Genomic DNA, 25381 nt, shown 5'->3' with positions numbered 1-25381 from the left:
TTACCTTTGGGCTTTAAAAAAAAGGAACAAAAACAAAGAAAAAAACACAACTATATCTTAATCTTTTTTAGTTAGGTATGCGTCTAACAAAATTATGTCCAAACAACAAACTTGATTGACTTAGGAGAATTAGTTTTTCCCCTTCAGTCAAAGGTATTTTTAATGACTTAATAGCATAAACACAAGTCTTTAAGCTACTTACTCATACAAATTGAGTTGTTTGAAACTATCTTTTTTACATTATTTAAAAGGAATTTTGTGTGTTGCATCTTTAAGTTTTAAGTTTTTAAAAATTAACTTCCTCCAATTTAATCTTTTTTTTTAAGGTATTTTATAATGAACTGTTTGCTAACTGATATTTAAATCCACGAATTTAAATTGTTGTAAACATGAAAAGCCCTCTGTAGCTGAGCAGATTTGTCAAATTATATGTTATTATTCTTATCCACAAGTATGCTGAACTGACGAGTGTGATGGGCAAATTTCACTTCTAAATATACAGAAAACAGATCATATTCTACCACCTGTCTTGGTTAATGTTGCCTGAACTCCATGCATGAATCTGCTATTGGTCGTATCACAATTGAAAATATTCCTAAATTTATTGCTTTGGTGGAATTTATTTGAAGAGACAATACTCACCTTAAAATGTCCTTTGTATCGCATTTGTTCTGCCTACAGACACTCTAACATACAATAGTAACTGTCTGAAGTTATCCAGGTATGTTCAATAGGAAAGGGATGGACTTGAAATCCTGAACTCAAGGTATAGAAAAATTATTTATCCAGCCAATTTCATTCTTACAATTAAACTATTATATCAACCCAACTGATCAAAATAGGGTTTGCAACTGAAAGCTTTATCTAAATCTGTAAATTACAGTTTTCATCTTACAATGCAAGTGTCTTGGATATTTATAGAGCATACTGATTCTATGTGGACTTTGTATAATGCTTATGTAACGCTCTGTCCATTTGTGACCTCCCTCCTGAAAAGATGCCGTGTTTGGTATCAGCTGCAGACCCCGAATCACTATAAATATGGAGGAGGGGTTAAAACCAGAGGACAAGTTTCCCTCAGGACAATCTGCAGTTTACAGCATGAAGAACATGAGGGTAAACAAAATGATGCTTAAATCTCTTTTCATTATGTCGGCGTTGGTCACAGCACCAAAGAGAAAGTGGGGATTATCAGCATCACTTATTTTCAGCAAAATACCAGGCTCACTCCAGGGAGGAAATAATACTTTTTTGGCTTCATTCAAATGCCTCCAATGTTCCCAATTTTTTAACAGAGCAACTCACTGTGATTTTTTTTCAAGGATCATGAACACAAGTGGCACAAATGATATCACTCATAAAGATAAGAAAGATAGAAATCAGGAGCAAAAGTTATTTTATGTATATCTTATAAAATGTAACAAAATACATAAAATCTGATAATAAATTGCCACTTTTTTGCAGCAAGTGTATAATTTATTTGTAAATACACTTACACAAACCCACAGGGGATCTTTTTTTTTATTGAAACTACTGAATAGTAATTTCCCACCCATGGTTTTCATGCACACCTCCTCTCCTGCCTCCAGTTCTAAAGTGATTGCATTTGAAACATAATTATAACGTCTGTAATGATTCTTCAGTGCAGCAGCACACAAGAAATGTTTGTTATTATTTAAGTCAGCGTAGGTCGGGAAACTGAAATAGTCTGACACAGCCGATGTCTTCCACTGTCAGAAATCCTGTAATTGGGTGAACTGTAGGTCACTGGTTCAACAAAAGCAGCAGAAGAGGCGACCTTAGACCTTGTTCCAGTCTTAGACTCTTCACAGAGCTTCTTCAGCACCTCATCACATGCCATTATTCTGGAAACAAAGACTGACAGCCACATATCGAAGGTTATTTTTCCTCAGCTCAGCTCTCACTGGCGCTCAGTCTAGTTTTATAGCAGCCAGTTTGGTCACTTTGGTTGAGTGTGAATAGTTGTCAACAGTCTCATTAGTAATCAGCCTTCTGTTCAACAACGCCTTTAAATGGGCCCCAACATTTTGAAATTTTGAAGTCCTTCTTTTCTTTTGATCACATTTCTCAGTTTATCTTTTTGATCTTTTAATGCAGTGGTTCCCAAACGTTTTGGATCATAACACCTCCAGATGAAGCAGTGTTTTTATGGTACTTCAAGAGGCAGCGTGCAGATATTATATATACCAGTTATTTCACAATTCTCTTACATACATCATGAGCTTTTGAAGATGCTGACTGTTTTAACTTCAGTCTTTTGCTGTGACATCATGTATCTGTTCATGAAATTCACATTTAATCTTTTACAAGACTTTGATTTTATAACATGTTAATCAGATAACACTTGATAAATTCAAACAAACAACAAAAATTTATAATTCTTGGCAAAAAATGAGAGGCACAGTTTTCAAAAAATTACAACAAATATGAGTGGTGCAACTGTTATCACATAAACTGTATATGTGTTCTGCCAGAATCAAAAACCTCTCGAGAGAAGCCACAAAAACTCGGGGCTGGGTCTTACGGAATAGTCAGTTATGAGCTTTAGATGTTTTTAGAGGCCTGAAGAGGTAAAATTCAAACAAAAAACAAAACTGACAGAAAATATGTTTTATGCTACATCTTTTTGATTATGTTAATTATCTTGTGACCCCTTTACATCAATCTTGTTTGAAACCTAATTTATACTTCTCCAGTTAATAAAAATTTAGTCCTTTGTCATTTTCATGTAGGGTACACAAACAAAACATTAATATTGTTCACATTAAATGTAGTTATAAAGCGCATTCAAAACAACAAGAGTTAAACCAAATTACTCTACAATTAAAACAGCAAAGTTTTGACCCATCTAGGTGTTAACATCTTTTCAGCAGTTCAGCAAAGACTGTACTGAGTTGTTCTTTTTTCATTCTCGCAGGCAGTTAGATTTGTATGTTGTCTTCAGAACAATGAAAATGAATCTGATGTTTCTTAAATATGGACCCCAAGGGGAGCATATACAATGATAACAGGACTGGGCCCAAAATGGAGCCTTGGAGTACCCCACAAGTAAGTGGGGCAGGAAGTTCCGGTCTGTGAGAGGTGTTTTGAAATGTCTGAGGACACTATCCTTGATGTCTATACACTGTTCAGCACTTGATACAAGGATCCTGTGTCAAAGACAACAGCCAGGTCCTGAATCAACATTTAAAAGAAGATCAATAAAAACTCATAAAAGAGCTGTTTTGATATTGTGAGATCTAATACTAGGTTGAAACTTTTTCCTAAATGAAATGATCATCTAGAAAAGACTGAGTTTGAAAAATAACTTCATTCTTCAGAACTCTGGACAGAAATGGTGGCCTAGAAATCAGCCTAAAGTTAGAGAGCACAGAAATAACTACAGTGCATGTATGTAGATACCCATACATGAGAATCTGGAGCAGCCGTTTTACTGCAGCTCCTGGTATTGTCTCCTGCTCTCTCAGCAGCTGCTTGTGGAATCTGACCTGACTCAAATAACAGCTTTGTCCTCTCGTCTGAACCCTGTAGCTGTTTCATCTACTCATTCAACTGTTCTCCACAGGCATCCATTTTTAAACATCTCAAGTATGTTTTTTTTCTTGTGACAACATCTCTGACTTCCCTGTTGGCCTGGCTTTTGTTTCTTGCTGCCTCACGAATGACTGACTGACTGAGTGCCTTGAATGCAAACCCTGTCAGTTTCAAACCCCAACCATTCCCATTTGCACTAGAGAAATTTAGACTAAGTTCTCCACTGCAACCAAAGCACTCACTTCACACAGATGCACCATTTGACCTCGAAAACATTTTGTGTCTTCAGAGAGATTTATCTGTCAGATATGCAACATTGTCCTGCACTTATCCCACATGTTGGATCATTTCCAATTTTGTCAACCATCAGTATGTCACCAAGAGAGAGCAGAGGCAGCAGGGCTCAAACCAGGAAGCACTTACACAACAGGCAACCTTTCTTTTCTCTTTTCTTCAGCATATACAAATCATTTCATGAAGTTGACCGTGAGGTTTAATTTGGTCTTTATTTTTCAGAATTGTTCTCATTCAGTGAGAGATTCATGTGTACCAGTGAATTGCTGGCTGAAAAAATACCTCATCTATATGTTTTTCCTACTTACTTAAACGTATTTGTGAATTTGTTTACAATAATCCCTCACGGGAATATAGTAGAGGGATGGAAGACATAAGGAGACAGGTGGAGGCTGATATGATTGAAATGGAGGAGATGTTGAGGACAACAGCAAAGATGATGGTCCTCAAGGAGTGTCTGGCTGGGTAAAATGACAGACAGCATTTTCTTGAAGAAAATAAACCCTTGCATGAGCCAAGCTTTCTGCCACTGAGCACAGGAGCAGAAAGCTAAAGCCAAACTTCAAGGCAAAGAAGGAGATCAGATCTTTTCCCACCATCTCTCTGTCTGCTCTGGAGGAAAAGAGCTTTCAGCAGGTTGCCTCTCTTTAACAGTGAATCCACATTCAAAAGAAGAACACTTAGAAGGTCAGAGCTTCTGCTGAGTCCAGCAGGGTGAAAGTCATGGTTGAAAGGTGGCAGAGGAAATTCAGCCAGCTTGAGGAGCTCTTTGGAGAAAAGTGGAAGCCTTGGCCCATTTGAGATCGAGTTAACTCTCAAACAGGGAAAACGATGCTTTGGAGGAAAGAGTCCAAAAGAATTTGGCTGAAAAAGGTGACCCCAGAAAAAAGGAGAACTTTAAGAAAGAGAGCTTGGCCAGGATGTTCTCTAAACTGTCAGAGAGCTGGGAGAGGAGAACCCAACAACTGGAGACGGTAAAAACAGAGGTGGAAGAGATGATGCCAAAGAAAAGCTTTGAACACACAAAAACGGAGAGAGGAAAGAAGAGATCCAACACCCCACAAGGCTGATCCAACCTCAGGTACAACAATGTATTTCAGACAACTCTAAGCCTCTGGAAGTGAAATACAAAATGCTGATTTTCTTTTTTCAGAAGTTCTAAACAGAGAGGGAGGATGAAAAGAGCTTCCTAAATGCATAAAAAAGTATGACAATATGCAATGTTTGTCTGACTCAGGATGGACAACTCCTCAGATTAATTAACTGATGTGGAGTTCCACAAGGTAGCGCTTTGGGTACACTTTTAGCTTTCTTCTCATTATGTATTAAATATAAAGTCAGCCTGTTCTGGTGTTTGTTATATGCAGATGAGTGTGTTTTACTGGAGTCTCATATAAATACAAGACTAGTTAAAGCTATGCTGTTTACTTCTAAAACTTCCGCAGCAGACCTCAAACAGACTTTTAGGTTTAGAGTCAAAGCTGCAAAACTTACTTAATTACCAGTAGAAATAGTGTTACATAATTGGGATGAGAACTCCATGAACTCCACACAACTGTCACCTCCCTGTGAGCCAGTAAAAACATACATAAATACATGAAGCAGCAGAAGAATAACCACCAGTTTATTTATTTTTTTACTGTCTGATACTGCTCTGTTGCTTCTGTTCCCTCTTTCATGCACAGAGAGATGCATCTGTTCAGTGTGACAAGGGAGGTAGATATTACTCATGTTTCCTGTCAACATTTTTGGATGGACTCCAACAGCTATTTGTCTAGTGGGTTTCCAGGCTGAGGGACAGCATTTGTTTTCTTCAAAATCAGCTTATGAGAAATCCTCTGCTGTATTGGCTTCAGGGAGCAAAATATACTCACAGTAGCCTCACAAATAATATTAAATGGTTTCTACTGCAGTCTCAGCCTTTGCTTTAAACTGTAGGCATAAATTATGTATTTCTATTTCCTATTGCTGTCTCATATTGTTGAGAAGTCAGTACTGATGATGCGCTGTCCTACAGGAGAAGAAAAAGGTGTTGGCGCTGAAGCAGAACAGGTTTAATCCCTTGAGCGTTTATCCTAAAATTTATCCTTGTTTGTTCAGATGGATTAGAAACTGGTGTCATACTAAGCTGCGACCTTGTCATTGATATGCATACAGTGGCTAAAAGACATTAATCTTCCTTGACTTTCACTCACGTTGTATGTCACAAAGGTCTTCACAAATCTGAGATACACAAATGTTTATACATACATGCAAAAACAGTCTTGCGATTTATGAATCCAGTTCTACTATCAGATAATAGAGTAAAATGCAGCTACTGTATGAATCAGGTAACAAAACAAAAAAAATCCTTGCCAGTTACCACTACCTACTGGATGCAGTGGAAGAAAGCATGACAAAAAAAGAACAAGAGAACAACAACTGGACATTTCAGATGAAAAGAAAAATTACATCTTGGAGTCTACACTAGGAAATAATGCTGAAGTCTGGTGAAAACAACTCTGATATTATTTGGAATCACATATTTCACTGTTGCAACATTCTGTCTAAACTGTGGGGGCAGAGTAAGGTAGCAAGAGGCTGTATGGGAAAGAGAAAGCAGTGTGGTCCTGAGAATCTTCAAGAGTAGGGTACAAATTATCAAACAACAAAGAACTTGTGAATCATTTTGCAGTATAGTAATGTACATACTGGGAAATTACAATGCCTTCTCAAAGCACAGGGTGAAACCAGTTTGCATTTTTGGACTAGTCTCCCACAACCTTACCTATCTACACAGCATTGTGTCAGTGCTAGAGAACAGTCTGACTATACCTCAGTATCAATCTGTTATAGGGGAGGACAAAAAATGCTCTGGCTTGTTTGTATTCTTTAAACTCACCACAGTCATTTTGGGCAGTGCTGAGCCCAGGAAACAGTGATGGTGCCCCAGCAAAATAGTGAGAATTGTTTTGTTGCAACATTTGCATACAGGAAAGGTGAGAACTGCTTTTAAAATGGCAAATTCCTGAAAAGGAGGGATGCCTTTTACAGGTTTCAAATCTTCAGTGAAACCTTTATTGTTTGTAGTTTCTGCTTGGAGGTTGTTGTTGTTGTTCTCCGTATGTTAAGGGATTTTGAAAACAGAAAATAGTGAAAGGGGAGGAGAAAGCCTTTTGAAATCAGCAACAGAAATGGCAGATCTATACCCAAAATCTACAACTAGTGAGTCCGACTGTCTTTAGATGGACTACCTTAAGGTGTTGTGGGAATGCAAGTTGTACAACAGAAACGAATGCTTTTGTCATTTACTCGTGTCAGTAAATAAATCTGTAAGGTTATGAGATCAACCAAGCAGAAAATGCTGCTCCAGTTTGGTAGCATATTCTAACTGCGAAATATGTAATGCAAAGATTACTTTCATTCCACATTTCCCTCTGAAATGCTCAATTGTTGCTCCCTTGTTGTCCGTTGTCTTGTTTGCCTCCACTATAGTAAATCCAAGCAACAATAGGAACTATTAAGTATTTGATTGTCACCTGATTTATACAACAAAGTTCCATTGTATTCCATAGGATGCATCACAGTGTTAGAAACTGCTCCGACAAAGTTTACAGAGTTTGAATGATGCAGGGTTCCAATCATAAAATCACAAATATTGACAGCAAGAACTTTTAACGTGCAAGAGAAGATGTGATGTGACTCTTTAAAAGACACTTGTAATATCAGGAAAGATTGCTAGCAATGACATCTACAACAATATGGTTATGTCTCAGTTATCTCAGCAGTCACCATATTCACTATCTTCCACTCAATACACTGGAATAAAGGCTTTAACCATTTATTGCAACAACAGTACACTTTTTTGTATGTTTTCATGTGACAATCGGCAAAATATCTGAGCATGCTTGATCAGACCGTCCTTGAATTCCAAATCCTTCCGACTGACAATGAAATACACAGCATTCAGTGAATGTGTCCAAACAGTTTAGCAGGAGGCTGAGGATGTGGAGGTGGAGGAAGATGAATTGCTCAAAGCAGCAAGGATGCAGAGTTCATCACTCATGTAAGCTACACCGAGCACAGAATGTCTACATTGTATGCCTTGAGTTAGAGATTTGCACAATATATGATGAATATGTGAAATATGTGCTAATAAGACTAATTTCATTCATGCTTGAACAATTGCAGAGCATCATATAATTTATACTAATGTGCACTAGAAAGCTTTGAAATGCATGAAATGAGCACCTTACTGAAAGTGTCTTCTTTCATGTTTTGAACAAGCATTGCAGCTGGTTTTGCTTTCATAAAGTAACGTGCAATTTCAGTTTCAACAAGCAAATCCAGTTTTACAATCACTCAGGGTGAACAGTTTGAAGGCTGCAAATTTGAAAAGAGCAACTCCATCATCTGAATTTCATAATATGAATGCTGGAGAACAAAATGGTCACTAAATGATGAGCACGTCACCGCGGTGTCTCTGGTGTCTCTTGCCATACAGCAGCAATGTTTCCATCTGACTGCTGAGCAAATTTTATGCAAACTTTTTGAAATGTCAGGGGAAATAAAATGGGAATTAGGAGCATTTTCCATCACCTTGGTGGAAACAAATAAATTGGCTTCTTGAATGTCAACAAACATCTGCAGTGTGACAGTGATGGCAGTTAATATTTAGTGCCACAAATTTCATACATTAACCTCAAGATCAAATCAAAGAGACACACAGCAATTTGCCAACACACAATCTAAATATAAAAGGCTAAACCAGAGGCAGTGATAGACTGCTGTTAATGTTATTATTTAACACTAAAGAACTGCTAAATATAACAGACTCCCACTTTTTAAAAAAATCACTAATGGCTTGAATAAATTGTATTTAAACAGCGATAGGGGGAGAAAATTAAGTGCACTTTGCCAGTTTTTGTCGACTTTTTTCCAATTCAACACATAATTACCTAAATGTGCTTCGTTAGAATGGTATCTATTGTCTGTCTGTCGCTGCATGCTGCACCCTCTCTGCGATTGTGTGGCGCTGAGTTGTGAACAATTCAATAGAAAAAGAGGGGGGGAAAAAGAGGTCAGAGACTGCCAGCAGGAACGCATGGAGAGGCAGAAGAAGAAATTCACATTGCTTATTGAGAAGTGACAGTCAAAGGCAGGGGGAGTGGTATGGCAAGAATGAAAAGTGACATGTTCCAAGAGTCGGGCTGAAAAGGAAATACAGTGAAAGAAGAGGAGAAAGAGACAGAGGAAAAAGCACTAAATTACTAGGGAGCGACACTTTAATGGGCTGACATCCATACCCAACATCTCTCGACAAAATGTACGTAATAGCTGTCATTACTTTTAAACATACCATTCAGACATATATTCACTGGCATTATTGCTTAGTGTGCAGTTGATGAATCTTATTTTATTGCATCATTTTAAAGTGGTAATAATTCCCGATTATTACAAATTAGGTCTTATTTCATGGCTTTGGCTCTAGTTTTCTTCAGATATGATAAAGATGTAAGCGATAGAGTAATTGCTGAGATGTGAGAGCTGACACCATCACTGCAAGTCAGAGGCGACAAAAAAACACAAGCAGTTAGATGATCAGACAGGCTGTTGAGAAGAGTTCATTTGTTGTAATACTTCTTTGCACAAGAAAACTGTGGAAAATATGAAGCCGGGATGTAAACTGTGATGGATATTTACAATAGAGAGTTTTCCCTTTCCTTCCCTTTTATTTCTTTTTGAAAGCTGTTTGTCTAACTTGGGCATTTATTTAAAACATGCTTGATCATGTGTCTGCTTTTTTCTTTTAAAACTGATGTCACTGAGCTCTCATCTGAAGTTTCATTTGCATTAACTTACTTGCATCAGCTGCTTCATTCATGTTTTGCCATCTCTGGCTCAGTCAGGTGTAAACAGTCATAACTTAACACTTCTCCCTATCAATCTTCTGATCCATTTCTGCCAAGGCCATTTGCTGCAGCAGCTGCTTCAAACACCTGAGCCTTGAAAACCTGAAGTTATTGCTGCTGCATATTTAACTACAAGACATAATGTTCATATACAACATATGCTGGATGAAGACAGAGAAATTTTAAAAACACCTTTTCTGTCATGATCCTGTGTTTAGAAACAATCATTCAATTATCTCTCATATGCTAAATGTATCAATATTTCACTGTGGCTTTTGATAGGCAGCAATAACAGCCCAAACTATGAAAATCTGGGTTGCATGAAACTAGTATTATCCTGGACATCAGGGGTGTCAAACATGTGGCCCGCGGGCCAAAAGCGGCCCTCCAGATAGTCCAATCCGACCCGTGGGACGACTTGTAAAGTGTAAAAATTACAGAAAGACAAACTGCAAATTTTAAATTTGTAAAACTACAAATTTCAAATAATTTCTAGACTTTGACAAGTTGTTTTGATCATAAAGCAAAATACTAGATTATTCATTGTTCTTTTGTTATTTTGTGTCTCATTTTTTGAATATTTTGTCTTATTTTTGTCTTCTTATGTCTGACTTCTGTCATTTTGATCATAAAGTACAATACTATACCATTCAGTTCAAGATACCTGTGACTAAATATTTTGTTCCTTTGTAGACACTCTGTGATCTGGAAGTTTTAATGTGTAAATGATAAAGTGAGGCATGATGTTGCTGAAATTGAATTTATTTTACTTAGGAAATTTCAGGTTGTTATTAATGTTTTGTAAAAAGCTAATTCCTAAATTGTGAACTTTTTCGCACTAAAACAAAGGAAATATTTGGAGTTGTGGTTATTTATAGGTTATTATGCTGTGATTTTACTCGTATTTCCAGCTCATCTTCACATAATGTCCTTTTTCACTTCTCTTTGTGCCTCTTGAACAGGGCGTACAGGACCTTCAAGGTGGCGGCGACGTCCTGAGAGACAATATCTGTCGCAGGAGACACAATGCACAATCAGCAAACACTGGGCCGCTCAGGCAGTGCGAATGTGAGGCTGCTTTTACCAACATTAGCTAATAACTGTTTTCGCAATCTGTCCTCACAGGTCACAGATCAGGAGGACAAAGGACAACATTAGCCCGAAACTTAATCAATACATCTTTGCTGAGATGAGATCCTAACAAAATTGCTCTCTGTTGTGAGATGCACTAACTGAGTGAAAGTGGCAGAAAGATGGACTCCAGCTCTGGCTAACCTAATTAATGCACGCGGTACGCTCCCATTTTAGACCCTGAGTGCTGGGATTCCTCATTCCATCACAGCAATTATGCCGTTAATTAAAAAGACACAAAAAAATGAATTAAATTAGCCACTTGCTCCTGGCTTAGATTAATTGTGCTGGTCCTTACATTAGCAGTTATCACACTGAGAACTTATTTTACAATTACAGGCTATATGGCTGGCAGGCAACATTATGGGAAAGTTTTAGTGATTGTGAGAGGGAGACTGAAGCTCAGAGAGAAGCTCGTCTCGTCGATACTGGATCTGCAGGGAAGCGAAGTTGATCCATTTGCTATTGACTGCTTCACGCACTTAGACACGTCAGTAACTCATCCAGTCGCTCGCTCTACTTCACGCCTCTCCTTATGGATTGATGAAGGCTGCATGGTCCAAAGTAAACACCCAAACACCGACGTAAGGTCTAGTAGTGATAAAAAACCCCTGACCCAAAACAAATCATGTTGACAGCTCTACCTACGGTGTGATAGGAGCCTAAGATGTAACTAAGGAGTGTAACCACCTTGGATGCAGTTTATACTTCTGTGTAAGCAACATTTTATACAGCATCCCTGAACTGAATCTAAAGGGATGAGTCAAAACCATGACAACGGCCTATAAACACATGAGGGAGATGAACATGCAAGTGGAATAAAACATGCTTGTTGCATGTGGTACCCATTATCTCTCTCTCCCCCTTGATTTCCTGTCTCATCCCAGTCTGATGAAGGCAAACATTACATTAATTACTGCTCATCAGTTGATTGCATGTTGTAAAATTCAATACAACTGCCATAATTAAAATTAGCCCATCATCAAAAAATGACCCATTGTTACTTTGTAATGGCATTTTATAATTAGCTAAATCTTCTCAAATGGGAAAATTATCTCCTTTAAAGTAAATTAGATGTGCTTTGCACTGTTTGTCCAGCAAAACAAGACATTTGATGGCATGTCTTTGGACGCAGGGAAATGGATTTTTAAAAATATTTTCTGATGTTTTGTAGACCAAAAGATTAACCAACAAAATTATATGCAGGTGAGGTGAAGATGGAAATAATTGCTGCTCTAAAATTCACTACAAGACTGGTCATAAGGTTAAATAAATATCGTCTGTCATAACTATGAAAACCTACTAGTTTATTACCTGACTTCCGGTCTTCTTCTGTTGTTAAATACTTTATTTATACCTAATTGCATGGCAGTAAGTGCAGAGGTACTTGAACTTATTATTTAAAGCCTTATCTAAACTTTTGATTCACTTACTGCATGAGCAGTACATCAAGAACCTATTCTAAACTCATTAAACCAGGGAGAAAGCGGAATTTTCTGAACATTTACATAAAACACAAACTGAAAAATCTGCAGCAAAAAGGCGTTTCTGTTGCATAATGTTTCCGATGAATGCTCCGCAGCCAAGTTTGTGACACAAATCAAAAACATGTTATTTTACAGTTGGAAATCTGATAACTCGCAGTAACAAGCTGGAACTGACAAACACTCTAAACTTCACAGCGAGGAGATCAAATCTGAATATTCCTGGGATCTAACTGATCGCTGTGTGATATACAGTAGCAGTGCTCATGAATACAGATACCATATCTTCCTCCAGACAGTAGATATAGCCATAGCAGCAAGGTTAAATCCCTGTGTCTATCAGCGGACACCACAGTGACATCGTCCCCTTGAGACTGTCTCCCCCACTGCTCCGTTCTAAATGAATGATGATGGCCTTGGACTGAGCCAATCATCCGCAGTGATACTCATCAAGACACGAGTCGCACTCATTCATATTCCGCCAGCAATTCCGTCTTTCCCTCCAAAACGCTGTCAAACCCTCCCTCCACGGTGCAGCGCAGATTAACTCAAGCTACCGGAGCGATTCCCCATCCCCACCTGACATACAAACAGATTTTGGCATTTCCCTGTCATCCAGATAAATGTTCTTGATAGAGGATATCATCTGAATTAGCTTGACGTTGCTGTCTTGGAGCTCAGGTGTTTTGTTGTTACAGTCGTACTCACGGGCCTTCTGTTTTTGTTTTGTTCCTCCTCTCTGCCTGGCATTTTAATTTGAGTAAAATCTGCTGTAAACAAGTCAGAGTGTGGGTTTTCCTCACCTTGTGGGTCAACAGTTGACAGCTGCAGGCCGCTATCATTCAGGAGGTCCAAGGCCAAAGTCACATTATGAAGCTAGAGGTCAAAGAGAAACAAAACACAAAAGCAAGATTCGCCTGTTAACTGTATTTACCACAAGACTCTGGAATTGATCAAATTTTCACTGTTATCCAGCAGTGAAATGTGACAACAGTAGATCTATTTACCCTGACATTTAGAGTTCTGAGGTGCTTGAATTTAAATGTTTACATTTTGTAATATTTTGCATTTTACTATTATCTATACAGCACCAGTCAAAAGTTTGGACACATCTTCTCACTCAGTGGTTTTTAGTATCAGTTGTATTGTGCAGAGGTAGGGTTAGACCACAGTGGATCACCCTTTCAATAGTTTAGGTGTCTTCAGCATGAATCTACAATGTGGAAAATAATTAAAATAAATTAAAACCATTGAATGAGAAGGTGTGTCCAAACTTTTGACAGGTACTGTATATACTATCAATTTATGAATTGTCTACTCCAATGTATTTACCTGACAAATATAGCTATGAATCAGTTTTATTAATCATTTATTATTAAATACTAATCGCTGATGATTAAAGTACTCAACTAAACTACTACTCAATTATTAATGGTATATATATATATATATATATATATATATATATATATATATATATATATACACATATATATATATATATATATTGGTAATTACTCAGCCAAGGAATGCGGTGGAGTTATGTGACGATCGGCATACGTTTGTCTGTTTGTCTGTCTTTTAGCAACATTACTCAAAAACGGAATAATGGATTTGGATGAAATTTTCAGGGAAGGTCAGAAATGACACAAACATCAAGTGATTAGATTTTGGCAGTGATGCGGCTTATAGTCTGGAGCTACAAATTTGTTAAAAATTTCTGCATCATTGCGAGATAGCGGCATGGCGTCACTGTAACTATGACTACAAGTGAACACTACGTCAGCTGCTTGCTGATGATCACATGATTGTCATCCTACTGCAAATCTACCACTGCGGACTTATCCATCGGAAATTAAACAACAACTGAGCAGCCTTGGCAGTGTACCACGCTCTCTAAGCTCTTCTCTTGTTATCTATGTATCTATGTATCTATCTATGTGTCTGTGTCAATCTATGTATCTGTCTATCTATGTATCTGTCTATCTATGTATCTGTCTATGTGTCTCTGTGTCTCTGTGTCTATCTATCTATTTATCTATCTATCTATGTATCTATCTATGTATCTATCTATGTATCTATGTATCTATGTATCTATCTATCTATCTATCTATCTATCTATCTATCTATGTATCTATCTATGTATCTATCTATCTATCTATCTATCTATCTATCTATCTATCTATCTATCTATCTATCTATCTATCTATCTATCTATCTATCTATCTATCTATCTATCCTATATTCATTGGTGCAATGGCCGATTGATTGTGAATAATCTCTATAAGGTATAGTAAGTGATATTTGGAATTAGAACTCAATGCATTATTATGTGCACACATCATTTCTAATCACTATCGCAAGGTTTTATATGCTGTCGCCTACAAATTTAGAGAGGAGTTTGTTTTAGCTGCTGACATCTTGGCAGAGTGCAAAGTTCTACAGCAGATTTCAGGGTTTTAATCATCCAGTCAGCTGAATCTATGCCTCTTTTTATTTTTGTTTGTGTATTGTTACATATTACGGTACGCTTTCTTCTTTTCAAAATATCAGAAAAAGTCATAAATTGAGTATCACAGCGTCTGTCCTCAGTAAGTTATTCATGAACTAATCATATCTGTGATAAAAGAGCCATAACTTTTTCATAGACTCATCTTATTGCTTCAAGTAAAGTGAGCTCAAAGATATCATTATAAGTGAGCCATGACACAGTAGTAATTATGCATCCACTTTTATTATAGGATTTGTAAAATATTCATTTAATCCTATCTTATATTGTAACAGGCATGGTTTTGGATCAGGTTTTAGCACTGTAGTTCATTATCCTCTGTGCTCCAACAGGAATTAGATTAGATTAGCTCCAATTAGATATGAGAAAAGTGTGGTATATTTTTAGTATGTGTGAAGTATAATAGCACAATCTATGTGTAGTAAAATGTTTGCAAAAAAATGTAAAAAAAAAATGAAATACATTCCAATGAATTTGATTATTTCTACTTTGACCAGCTGATTTTTGACAAATGAAAGGGGGGATACTACAGGCAGGATAATGGTGATGATATCATGAAGTTAAGTGTTGCAGGTGGGTGTAGTCTCAGGTCTGTCCTGTGTTAATTTCTGGCACTGTGTCATGAATCCAAAGTGAATCAATACTGTACCATCTCAGAGTCATTGACGGGGGTCAGGTTGAAGTCAAAGAGCGGGACGAAGAAGCCCTCCAACTGTCCAATCAGCAGCAGCAGAATCACACCATCAGCAAACTGGACAGGAAACACACAGGACATTGGAACATGTCCATGGAAGGTGATATAATCTTAGGGGAGGTAATCAGTGGGTCTATTTTTATTGCAGGAAAGCATGCAAGCACTACAACAACATTCAACTGTTGGTTTCTACCTGTTTGTCCATATCAGCCACCTGCAGACCCATAGCTGCCATATTCTGGTTGACAAAATGTAAGATGGCCTGAAAGTGGAAAAAACTGGGAGGTTACAAAGTTCGAAATGCAACTTCGCCTCATTTATCAAACATTTTAAGGAATATTTTCAAGGCATTTTGATAAAATCTGACATTCACCCTGTCTTTGTTGCAGATAGGAGCAGGGAATATAATATCAGACTGCTAATAGAATAGAAGCTTTTCAATTCTGCACTCCACATGAGCGCCTTAAAATCAGTTTTAAAAGGATTAGTCAATTCAGGGGAAATTAATGAACAACCATTTTCATAACTAATGGAGTCATCAAGCAAAATGGTTTACATCATACGTGCTCAAAATGCTGCTAATGGTCAGGTTAACTTGCTGATGTTTCACAGGTATTATTCTCACCATGTTCATCAGTCTGTTAGCGGCTCACGCTTTATAATTAGCAATAAAATCCAAGTACAGCTCACACTGATAGTTTCTGGCATTAATCAAGAATTGGACAAATTATATTCTGGCTCTTATAAAGGCAGTGGATGAAAAGTCAAAGAATCACCACCAAAATGATCACACATCCTGAGGGAGACACACATATGTGAACTAAATCTCATGGAAGTTCATGAAGAAATATTACTAAAATATCAACCTCGGGGTGACATTACAGGAAAAGGAAGAGGATCACGGCAGTCCTTAGATCCATATTCATAACCTACAGTAGCCAGCAATGCTTGTATATTGTAGGTTCACATTAAGGAAACAGACATACGGCGACACATTGATGTTCTGTGGTACCACGGCTGTATTTCTTCTCTCACTGTGGAGATTAAAAATTCTCCAACTCAGACTGTCTCAGCATTTCTCCACCTGTCCCTGTTATACCTTCTTCACTGTGTTGACCTTGTGAGCCTCAAGCTTCAGCAGTTGCTCGATGGGATCTTCCCCTGGGCGACCAGACAGCCAGAAAAAATGTGTTAGTAGGCTGTAATGCTGTTTGGATGACATTCAAGATGTCACATCAGCTCAACCTCTGACCACTCTCACTCACTTTCAGCACTGCTGGGGGAGTCGGAGCTCATGTTGCTGCTGAGAAACTCCAAAAAGAAATATGAGGTGAAGTGAAGTGAAATTTTCTCACATTCGCAGGATCGCACGGAACACAAGTCTGCTCACCTTTCCTCTGTTAGGACTTCTGTCTGCACATCTGATTTGATTCCACTCCTGCTGACCTGGGTGGAAATAAAGCGAACCACAACTGAGCAGCAATTCCACAAGAGTGTCTTTGAGACTGACTCAGAGCAGGAAACATAGGAAAAGAAGATTGAGCTGAAACTCACTTCCACGACTACAACTTCAACCTTCACATTTGGTGGCAAATCCAGTTCAGGCTGGAAACGTCTCACCATGGCAACCAGCAGATGAATAGTGGCCAAAAGGTCTTTGTTGTGGATGACTGACAGACAAACAGCAAAGAACAAAACACAAAAAAACATCAACTTTCACTGACTTGACAGGACTCTGTGCCACCCAGTATGGAAACAAAGAAAGGAGGCAAGATTTTTGGATTAATAACAAATGGAAACATAGCTCTGTAATTTAATTAGAACAGAATATTTGAAGTTAGATTCCTTAAGATTATCATGAAAACAAGCAAAAAAACCCATCTTATGTTGGTCATTCACAACATTAAAACGCTGGCAGGTGAAGTGAAAAACACTGACTATCTTGTTACAATAGCACCTGTTGAGGGCATTAGGCAGCAAGTCAGCAGTCAGTTCTTGAGGTTGATGCGTGTGTGAGAATCTGAGCGACTTTGACAAGGAACAAATGGTGATGGGTAGACCACTGGGTCAGAGCATTTGCAAAACGGTAGATTTTATGGGATATTCCCAGAATGCAGTGGTTAATAACTACCAACAGTGATCCAAGGAAGGACAACCAGTGAAGCAGCGATATGGTCCAGGCTCAAGCCCTGTGTGGTCACAGCTACTGTTGCACAACTACTGAAAGCCTTAAAATCCCTCTCAGTGATTAAAAACTTATCTCAGTTTATCATTGTCACATATTTTGGAGTTTCTTCAATGCAAATAAATCCATCCTCCCCTAAAATAGCTTAGATGTAACGCTGCATCATTGCTTCCTCTAACGCGTGCAGATCTATGCAAGACTTAAAAGATGTGCTGCTAACGTCTTGATGCCTGCTACCACAGGACTCCTTCAGAGGTCTTGTGGAGTCCAGGCCTCGACAGGTTGAAACTATTGACCCTCGTGTTGTCCTGTGGGTCCAAATTGACCCGGTTTAAAGTGTGAAAATGTTAAAAAATATATATATGTTTTCACAGTGAAACTTCTGATGTCCACATTTTCATCATTTTTGGGAAATCTTTGAACATTTTTTGGTGGAAAAAAAGAAATGTTAAAAATGTTTCTTGAGAACATTCACTAAAAAATCAACCAAAATCCAGCGAATTTTGCTGGATTTTGGTTGTTTTTTTTGTCAATGTTCTTAAAGAAAATATTAAAAGTTTTACTATATAAATGATATAGATGTGATCATTTTAGATATTTTTAGGATTGTTTTTTTGAAGATTTTTTGAAAATATTTATAGGAATTTTCTTGCCAAATTTTATTTTTAAATTTTTTTTTTTTTTTTTAAATAAAACTTTTAAGGGAAACTTTTAAGGAATTATTGGAATTTTCTTCCTGAAGGTTTTGTAAGTTTTCAGAAATTTGGGGAATTTTTTTGCTGAATTTTTGGATGTTTTTTCAGACAAGGAAATAATATTTTTTGGTGCCCGTAAATGAGGACAATAGGAGGGTTAAGGTAATGAGATGGGGATTTGTAATATTGTTGCTGATTCGTTTATGCATCTATGTGCACGTGCGTCATTCATTTTTTATTTTATTGGTTATTTATTGCAGTAACAGCGCACAATTAAAACACAGTCAACTAACATCCTATTTACATCTGTTGTCCCTGAGCAGCTACACAAAAAACAACCACAGAACAATAAGTACAATACATAAAACAACACGCCTAAAAGTCCAGCCATAATAGATAATAATACAGTGAGTAAATGTAATAAATTAAAGGCAATCATTTGTTGTTCTCACTATTTGACAATACTGTTTTTGGTTTCATATCATCTTCATCATTTGCTTTTCACTCTCCTACGGTAATATCAAAGCTTTATAAATTACTGATTCAATTTAGAAAGTATTCAAGTAGCGAAATGTGGGGTGTTTTTATTGTGAAGCTGTGACAGAACATTTCATGATTTTATCAAAGCAGTTACCGCTGATTGTGATCATTTATGACTAATGTTTTTACAAAACAAGACATGACCATTTTGGCACTTTTTTGTTGGCAGATCACTTTTAAAGACCCCCTTGTTATATTCTGGAAAAGACATCATTAACAAAATGATCAGTCAACACCACAGCTTAGAATTACCACCGTGAAGCTGCAGCGTCCAGATCCAGACTTCCTGGGTTTTATACATAACAAACATAAAGAGTCGATCCTGTCAGCTTGCATCAGTGGCCTTTCTGTATCATTATTCTTTTCAGAATCGATTTCAAGTTAAACACGCATTCCTGAATTACTCCTATATTACACTGTGCAGTGCAGAATAGTTTTATGGTGTTTAAGCAGAGTTGGAGGTGAGCTGGTGTGCTCGAGCTGCAGTGAGCAACAGGGAGGGCGGGAGGAGAAAGTGACGGAAACTTTATGGATCTGCACATTCTACAGGAACCAACTGTGTGGAGTTACATTTCGGAAAATGGGGTGCAGGAAGGGGTTATTTTCATTGAGTTTTGGGAGGTAATCAATGACCAGAGAGGGATTTAAAATAATAAAGAGAGTAAATGAAAAGATAGGCAACAAGTTGTACATCTCCAAATCCTCAGCAAGGTAACCAGATTGACTGTGCTCTGCTAAATCAGACTGACATTTTGATTCAGTATTGCTCGCTGTAGGATAAATTTTAGACCTAATCTGAAAAGCAGATAGCTTTCTGTATTTACACTGGCAGCTGGTTTCAGAGGAGAGAAGCCTGATGGCAAAAAGCTCTGCCTCCCATTCTACTTTTAGGAGTAGTGCTCCACTGGGATAATGCGGTATATGAGAGGTCTTTAAGTTATGATGGTGTCTGCCCATTAAGGGTTTTCTATGTGAGGAGAAGTATTTTAAATTCTATTTTGGATTTTACAGAAGAGAAACTAATAAAAGAGAAATATGATCTCCTGCTTTTTCCTGTCAGTGGTCTTGCTGCAGCGCTTTGCGTCAGCTGGAGGCTTTTTAGTGAGTTACTGGGACAATGAGGAGTTATAACAGTTTACAGCATAGGAATAATGCATGGACTAGTTTTTTAGCATCGCTCTGAGTCAGGATGTTCCTAATTTTAACAATGTAATGCAGGTAAAAGAAAGCTGCCCCAGAAACTTGTTTTATGTGCGACTTAAATGATGTTCCTGGTCAAAAATAACTTAATTGTTCCTCACAGTCTGTTGGAGGCCATCCAGAGTAACTGAATAGTTAGATAATGTGTTTTTGATGTTTTTAGGGCAAAATAAAACAACTAGAGTTTTGGCTGCATTTAGAAGAGAAAATTACACCACAGCCAGATCAATGAAAGAATATCTCAGAGGAGTGAAACCACTCAAATTTCACTGTCAGGTGTTCATTTGCTTCTAATTTTGCAGTTATTAGCATGGTCTTTCTTTGCTCCATACCCCAACACTATCAAATAATCCACTAACAGCTGATTAAAACGGAACCCCATAATGACAGTGAATTTAATCTCTACTAAAATCCCTCCCAGTTGGTGTGAGCTTATGTGGCACCCTCAAGCTAGCACCAAATCCTGTTGTAATGTGAAGTCGTTGCCAGAAAGGGAACATTTGTTGACTTGTTGCTTTGTTGCTGAAGCCCAGTCAGCTGCATGACTCACGTTTGACATTCCATTTGATGTGACTGCAGTCCTGCAGGCCCAGCCTCTTGTCCAACTCCTCAATGATCATTTCCAGTTTGCGGATCTGAGCCGTGCTGGTCAGTGCTATCTCCTCCACGGTCAAGTGCACACCTGCCAACTGGGCTGCAGGATTGAGAAAAATCATTATTTGTAATGTTAGAGTCAGGCACAGCTAGCAGCGTTTAAAGCAAAACATTTGGCCGTTTGTTTTTATTCCTGGAATTAACACAATAATTGAGTGGAAGTTGGTATGATTAATGAAATATCAAATGTGTATTATCTTACACAGCAGGTGATGAAGCACCAGTCCATCGTACAGATCCTCCTCCAGACTCTGAACCACTATGTGCTCCGGTTTCAAAGTCTTATTGATCCAGTCAACCAATTCCTACCAAGTCATAATTCATCACACAGTCAGAGATATGAAACACTTTCATCTTCTTTCATACATTTTTCTTTTGCCAGTGTGGCAGATGAAAAAACAGCACGATCTCTTGTTTTTTAAATTCTCTTAATCGCTTTTCAGAGATAAGATCCTGAACTAAACTGAAGTGGTGACAGATACAAAGTACTACCCAAAAAATTATATATTATTATTTTTCACTTGATTTCCTCCTCTTCATGCAAGACATGTCAGAACTACTTAGAATTTCCATTTGCATGAAGCACTAGAGATGCCATCTTTATCCATAACAATGTGTTTTAAAATCTGACTCCCATGACACTCTGATCCGTCTCCCATCACCTCTTATAATTATGTTCATTAAAATTTCACTGATCCTTCCACCTCTCTCCCTGCAGCACATATTATTCATGCTCTTTACTGCACATACACATGCAGGAACCCATTATACATGCAGGAAAAACATTATAGAGACGCACAATGTTTCATATGTAGCATGTATGCAGCCCATTAAAGACACACAGGGAGTCTTGGATGTGTGGTTGCCCAGAACGAGATTTGATGTTACAGCAAATATTGAACAGAAGACAAAGACTCCTAGAAAGATTTATGTGTAGGTGGAGGGAATATATTTCTTACCTGCTTTAGCTTTTCGAGTTTGGGATCTTTTAGAGATGTTGGCTGAATGAGTTTCCTCTTTTCTCCTGTGAGAATATATATAAAAAATGCATTGATCATACTGCATTTTTTTATACATGACACAGTCTTTTATGTCTGATAAATTGTGATTGACACTCATTATTTTTTATACTTTGAATGTTTATTTTACCTTATAAATGTTCTATATTTTCGCGATATGTCTGTTGACACTTCAAATGCATTTCTAGATCTAGAAGATGTTTTCCCCCACAGTTTCAAGCAGCCATTGTTTTTTTCTCTTCCATACAACATGAAAATTAATCCTGACAGCTGTTTGATTTGGAAAATATCTCACACCAAACATTTTATCGTTAATATTTTTGCCAGGCTTCATCATGACTTGGTAATACAGTTAAAAGCTGGTCAAATAGATAATTTTATATGAATTATGGATCAAAGGACCATGTGAAATGTGAGCTGTGATGCTCATAATGATAAACTTTCTGTAACTTTGTAGCATGCAGTGTCTTGGCATCTTTTAACTGATCATTTTGGTTTTAGGGCCAACTTTAGTCTTCAACAGACCTGTTTCCACAGGCAGTTAGAGGTTTTCAAAAACCACCATACAAAGCACAGAAAGGCAGTGACCAGCTGGTAAACACAGCAGAAGATCTGGCAGCTAAAGAAGCCAGGTAAGTGAGCACAGAAGACTGGGGTAAGCTGATCCATGGGGCAACATGAGCCATGCCTAATAGCTGCCTCTGTTGAAGAGAAAGCAGGACACTGGCACCACCTATGCTTTAGCCGTGTCCTGGTTTATTTCTCACGTTTAGCAGCAACATCAGAATTGCAAACATCATCCTCCAGGAGAGGATTTCACCTGACAAGGTGAAGAGCTTTCTCATATGTTCACTGTAGATAGCTTAATGCTTCTATTTATAGTGTCAGGTAGTGTAATATGTGCTATACTTAGAGAGAAATTATAATCTCTGCCACTAAATATTAGGCCATAAAAGGTTGTTGTTAATACATCAGACCTCCAAGGTGTAAGATGAGGCACTGTGAGTATTTTGAGCAAAACTGACTAAACCACTATGAAGGATTGCGCATCCCAATCTAAAGTCTGGTAGCCAGTTTTAATAGGGTCCACACATTAAAAGCCATAAATCACTACTTAACATACTTGGGGCAAAAAAAAGTCCTTATTGAGGTTATAGTGTTCAAGTTTAACTAAAAATATTTTAGGTTGGTTGATGAAACATCATGGTCACTGTGGGGGCTGTAGTTTGTTGTGCTTTTAAGCTGTATTGCTACATAAGCTGCTGTAACAATGTGAATTTCCCCCGGAGTGGGGAGAAATAAAGGACTTATCTTATACTGAGTGGTGTTTCTAATGTTTTTCTATTCCAGTGACGAGGAAAGTTTAAATATTTGGAAAAAAAGATCTTAGCTGTGATGTAATATTGACATTTCTAACACATGGTTTGCAAACCTACTACAACTGAAATTATGATCTACCTGTTTACGAAATTCACACATACCCTGAAAAGACTCAACGTCCAGTGTGTCTTCTTCTTTGTGGTACTCGAAGACGTCAGCCTCCATCGCCATGACCTCTTAACAAAACCTACAGAAGAGTCAGGTCTGCTCCGACACCTTCAGAAGCAGCAGTTAAACCACAGCAGAATGAAGAAACACTTTTAGAGAGTCTCCCAGCAGCAGCTCAGTAAGTGTCCTTGACCACATTGCTCAACTCTCAGCAGCTGCTGGAGACTGACTCACTGACCAGCAGTGGAAGATGCTGATTGTACTGACAGTTTACTGCTGAGTGAAAATTTTCTACCTTCAAATCTATGCTTTTAAAGTACAAAGAATATCGGTCTTATGCTCAGCTCAGCTAGAACGCACTTCTATAGCAGGGTTTTAAAGATATTTTTTTCTGACTGAGGGTGTTAAAAGTTTCTACAAACACAGAGGAGCACAGAATCCAACTGATCCGGTCAGAAACTTGTCAGTCTGAGGAAGCAAGATATTTAGCTTCCTCACTTCCTTTTCTATTTTTTTTTCAGTGGCACACTCAACAGATCAAGTACTGTAGATCCCCGGAGACTTGCTGGGCTGCACCTCTCCCTCTAAACATTTTGAATCATTCGGTCCAAGACAAAAAAAAACAGCAAACACATGAAGGAACACTTGCTGACAAAACAGTCATGACCTGGAGCATGTCAGACCGTTGTTTCCTGGATCTGGCGAGGAGAAAAGGCTCAACAAGGAACTTTTCTTTCTCTGTGTGCTTTATGTTTGTGTGGCTTCCTTTTCCTGAGGTTGACAGTAACTTTCAAACAAGGTCATAAACAAAAGGTCTTTTTGAATAAGCTTACCTTCAGCACTCTGAGAACGACAGAACCGTGTGACTTCTGCTGAATCGACTTCCTTAACTGATGTCAACTCCGCAAACTGTCAAAACAGCGATAGAAGAAGTGGAGGGCTGCACTCGATCTGAATGGCAGCTCTTGTAAGTCCTATCAGTGAAAAAGGCCTGACTGCACTCGATTTCAAAGTGTTGTTTTAAAAGAAAATAACATGTCAGAGGGTCGAAAGGGAAGGTAATCTGAAATGAGAGGATGTGGCAGAGAAGTAGGTAGCACTTCCTCTTTCTGAGACAGGCTTTGCGGCAGAGGATATTCTGATAAGTACATTCATGTTCTGTGTCACGGACTGTATTTGAGACTTTAATAATTGGTGCATGTTGAGGGGAAGAGAACGGGGAGGACTCTTGGGTTCAAATGTATTGTTTGGAAAACCACACTTCGGGAGGGCTGAGAGAAACGTGACACTCGGAGGCCTGAACCACTCAAGCTCGACTCACACATCTCCATCTGTGACCAGTCGGATCAATTTTCCGTCATCTGGTCTCCAGCCTTCCCCATTCTACAACAAACACGACAAAACAAGAAAGAAAGCAAGAAAGACATAGAGGCAACAAAAAAACCCACCTCTGTGTCTGCACCGGCCTCGTTGAAGAAAAGATAAAGGACCACCCATCAGCCAGAGGAAGGGGCAATTTGGGGGATGTGGAAGGTTACCATAGCAACAAAGGAATGAGACAAGAAAATAAAGGCCTAAAATAAACCCATAATTCCTTTAGCTAAACCCAAATTGCAGGAATTGGCTGTTCCAAAGCCAATCTCGCTCAAAAGCCAAAGCAAATCTAACCTATCAAACAAGTAAGGGCTGAAATGAAATTCTCATTCTGTTTGATTCCAGGCGTTTATTTCTTGATAGGCGACATTAAAAAAAACGCACAGGGGGTGAGCCACCCAATGCTAACTCAGCCTGGATTGACTCATCCATTTTCTCAATAATTCAGACAGGCTTTAAAATGCATGAGCACTCGTGCACTGTACATGTTAGCAGGTCTCCAGGTGGCAGAGCAGGCCCAGCTCTGCTTCAGAGAGCGGTGAGAGGTCCAGGCCTCCTCAGAGACTCGTCTGAGAGGACGGTCAATATGAGGATACTCTGACTGGGTTTCTCCAGGGACGCTGAGAACACACTGCACTTAAGGCAGAAGGCAACAGCATCGGCTTCTA

General features: G+C 38.3%; 1 protein-coding gene across 2 annotated transcripts in view; it reads right to left on the bottom strand.

The window, feature by feature from the left end:
- The window catches only part of parvg (parvin, gamma), a 36278-nt gene extending 10940 nt beyond the window's left edge, over positions 1 to 25338 (bottom strand). Inside the window, exons 1-13 of one of the 2 annotated variants that reach the window (XM_023278576.3) lie at positions 24173 to 25338; positions 23333 to 23447; positions 21792 to 21856; positions 21035 to 21137; positions 20729 to 20872; positions 17113 to 17228; positions 16949 to 17004; positions 16824 to 16861; positions 16658 to 16719; positions 15752 to 15820; positions 15514 to 15615; positions 13159 to 13231; positions 10485 to 10749 (exon numbers count right to left, since the gene is read on the bottom strand). In XM_023278576.3, coding sequence (XP_023134344.1) covers positions 10676 to 10749; positions 13159 to 13231; positions 15514 to 15615; positions 15752 to 15820; positions 16658 to 16719; positions 16824 to 16861; positions 16949 to 17004; positions 17113 to 17228; positions 20729 to 20872; positions 21035 to 21137; positions 21792 to 21856; positions 23333 to 23402 — 972 coding nt within the window. In that variant the 5' untranslated portion in view covers positions 23403 to 23447; positions 24173 to 25338 and the 3' untranslated portion in view covers positions 10485 to 10675. Of the gene's footprint in view, positions 1 to 10484; positions 10750 to 13158; positions 13232 to 15513; positions 15616 to 15751; positions 15821 to 16657; positions 16720 to 16823; positions 16862 to 16948; positions 17005 to 17112; positions 17229 to 20728; positions 20873 to 21034; positions 21138 to 21791; positions 21857 to 23332; positions 23448 to 24172 lie in introns of those variants that run through there. The other variant, XM_055009147.1, reaches the window with a different exon arrangement.
- Positions 25339 to 25381: the final 43 nt, after the last annotated feature.

Source organism: Amphiprion ocellaris, chromosome 3 (genome assembly GCF_022539595.1).
Source record: "Amphiprion ocellaris isolate individual 3 ecotype Okinawa chromosome 3, ASM2253959v1, whole genome shotgun sequence".
Lineage (NCBI taxonomy): Eukaryota > Metazoa > Chordata > Actinopteri > Pomacentridae > Amphiprion > Amphiprion ocellaris.
The sequence above is the reverse complement of the archived record's forward strand: the minus strand, read 5'-3'. Positions and strand labels throughout refer to the sequence as shown.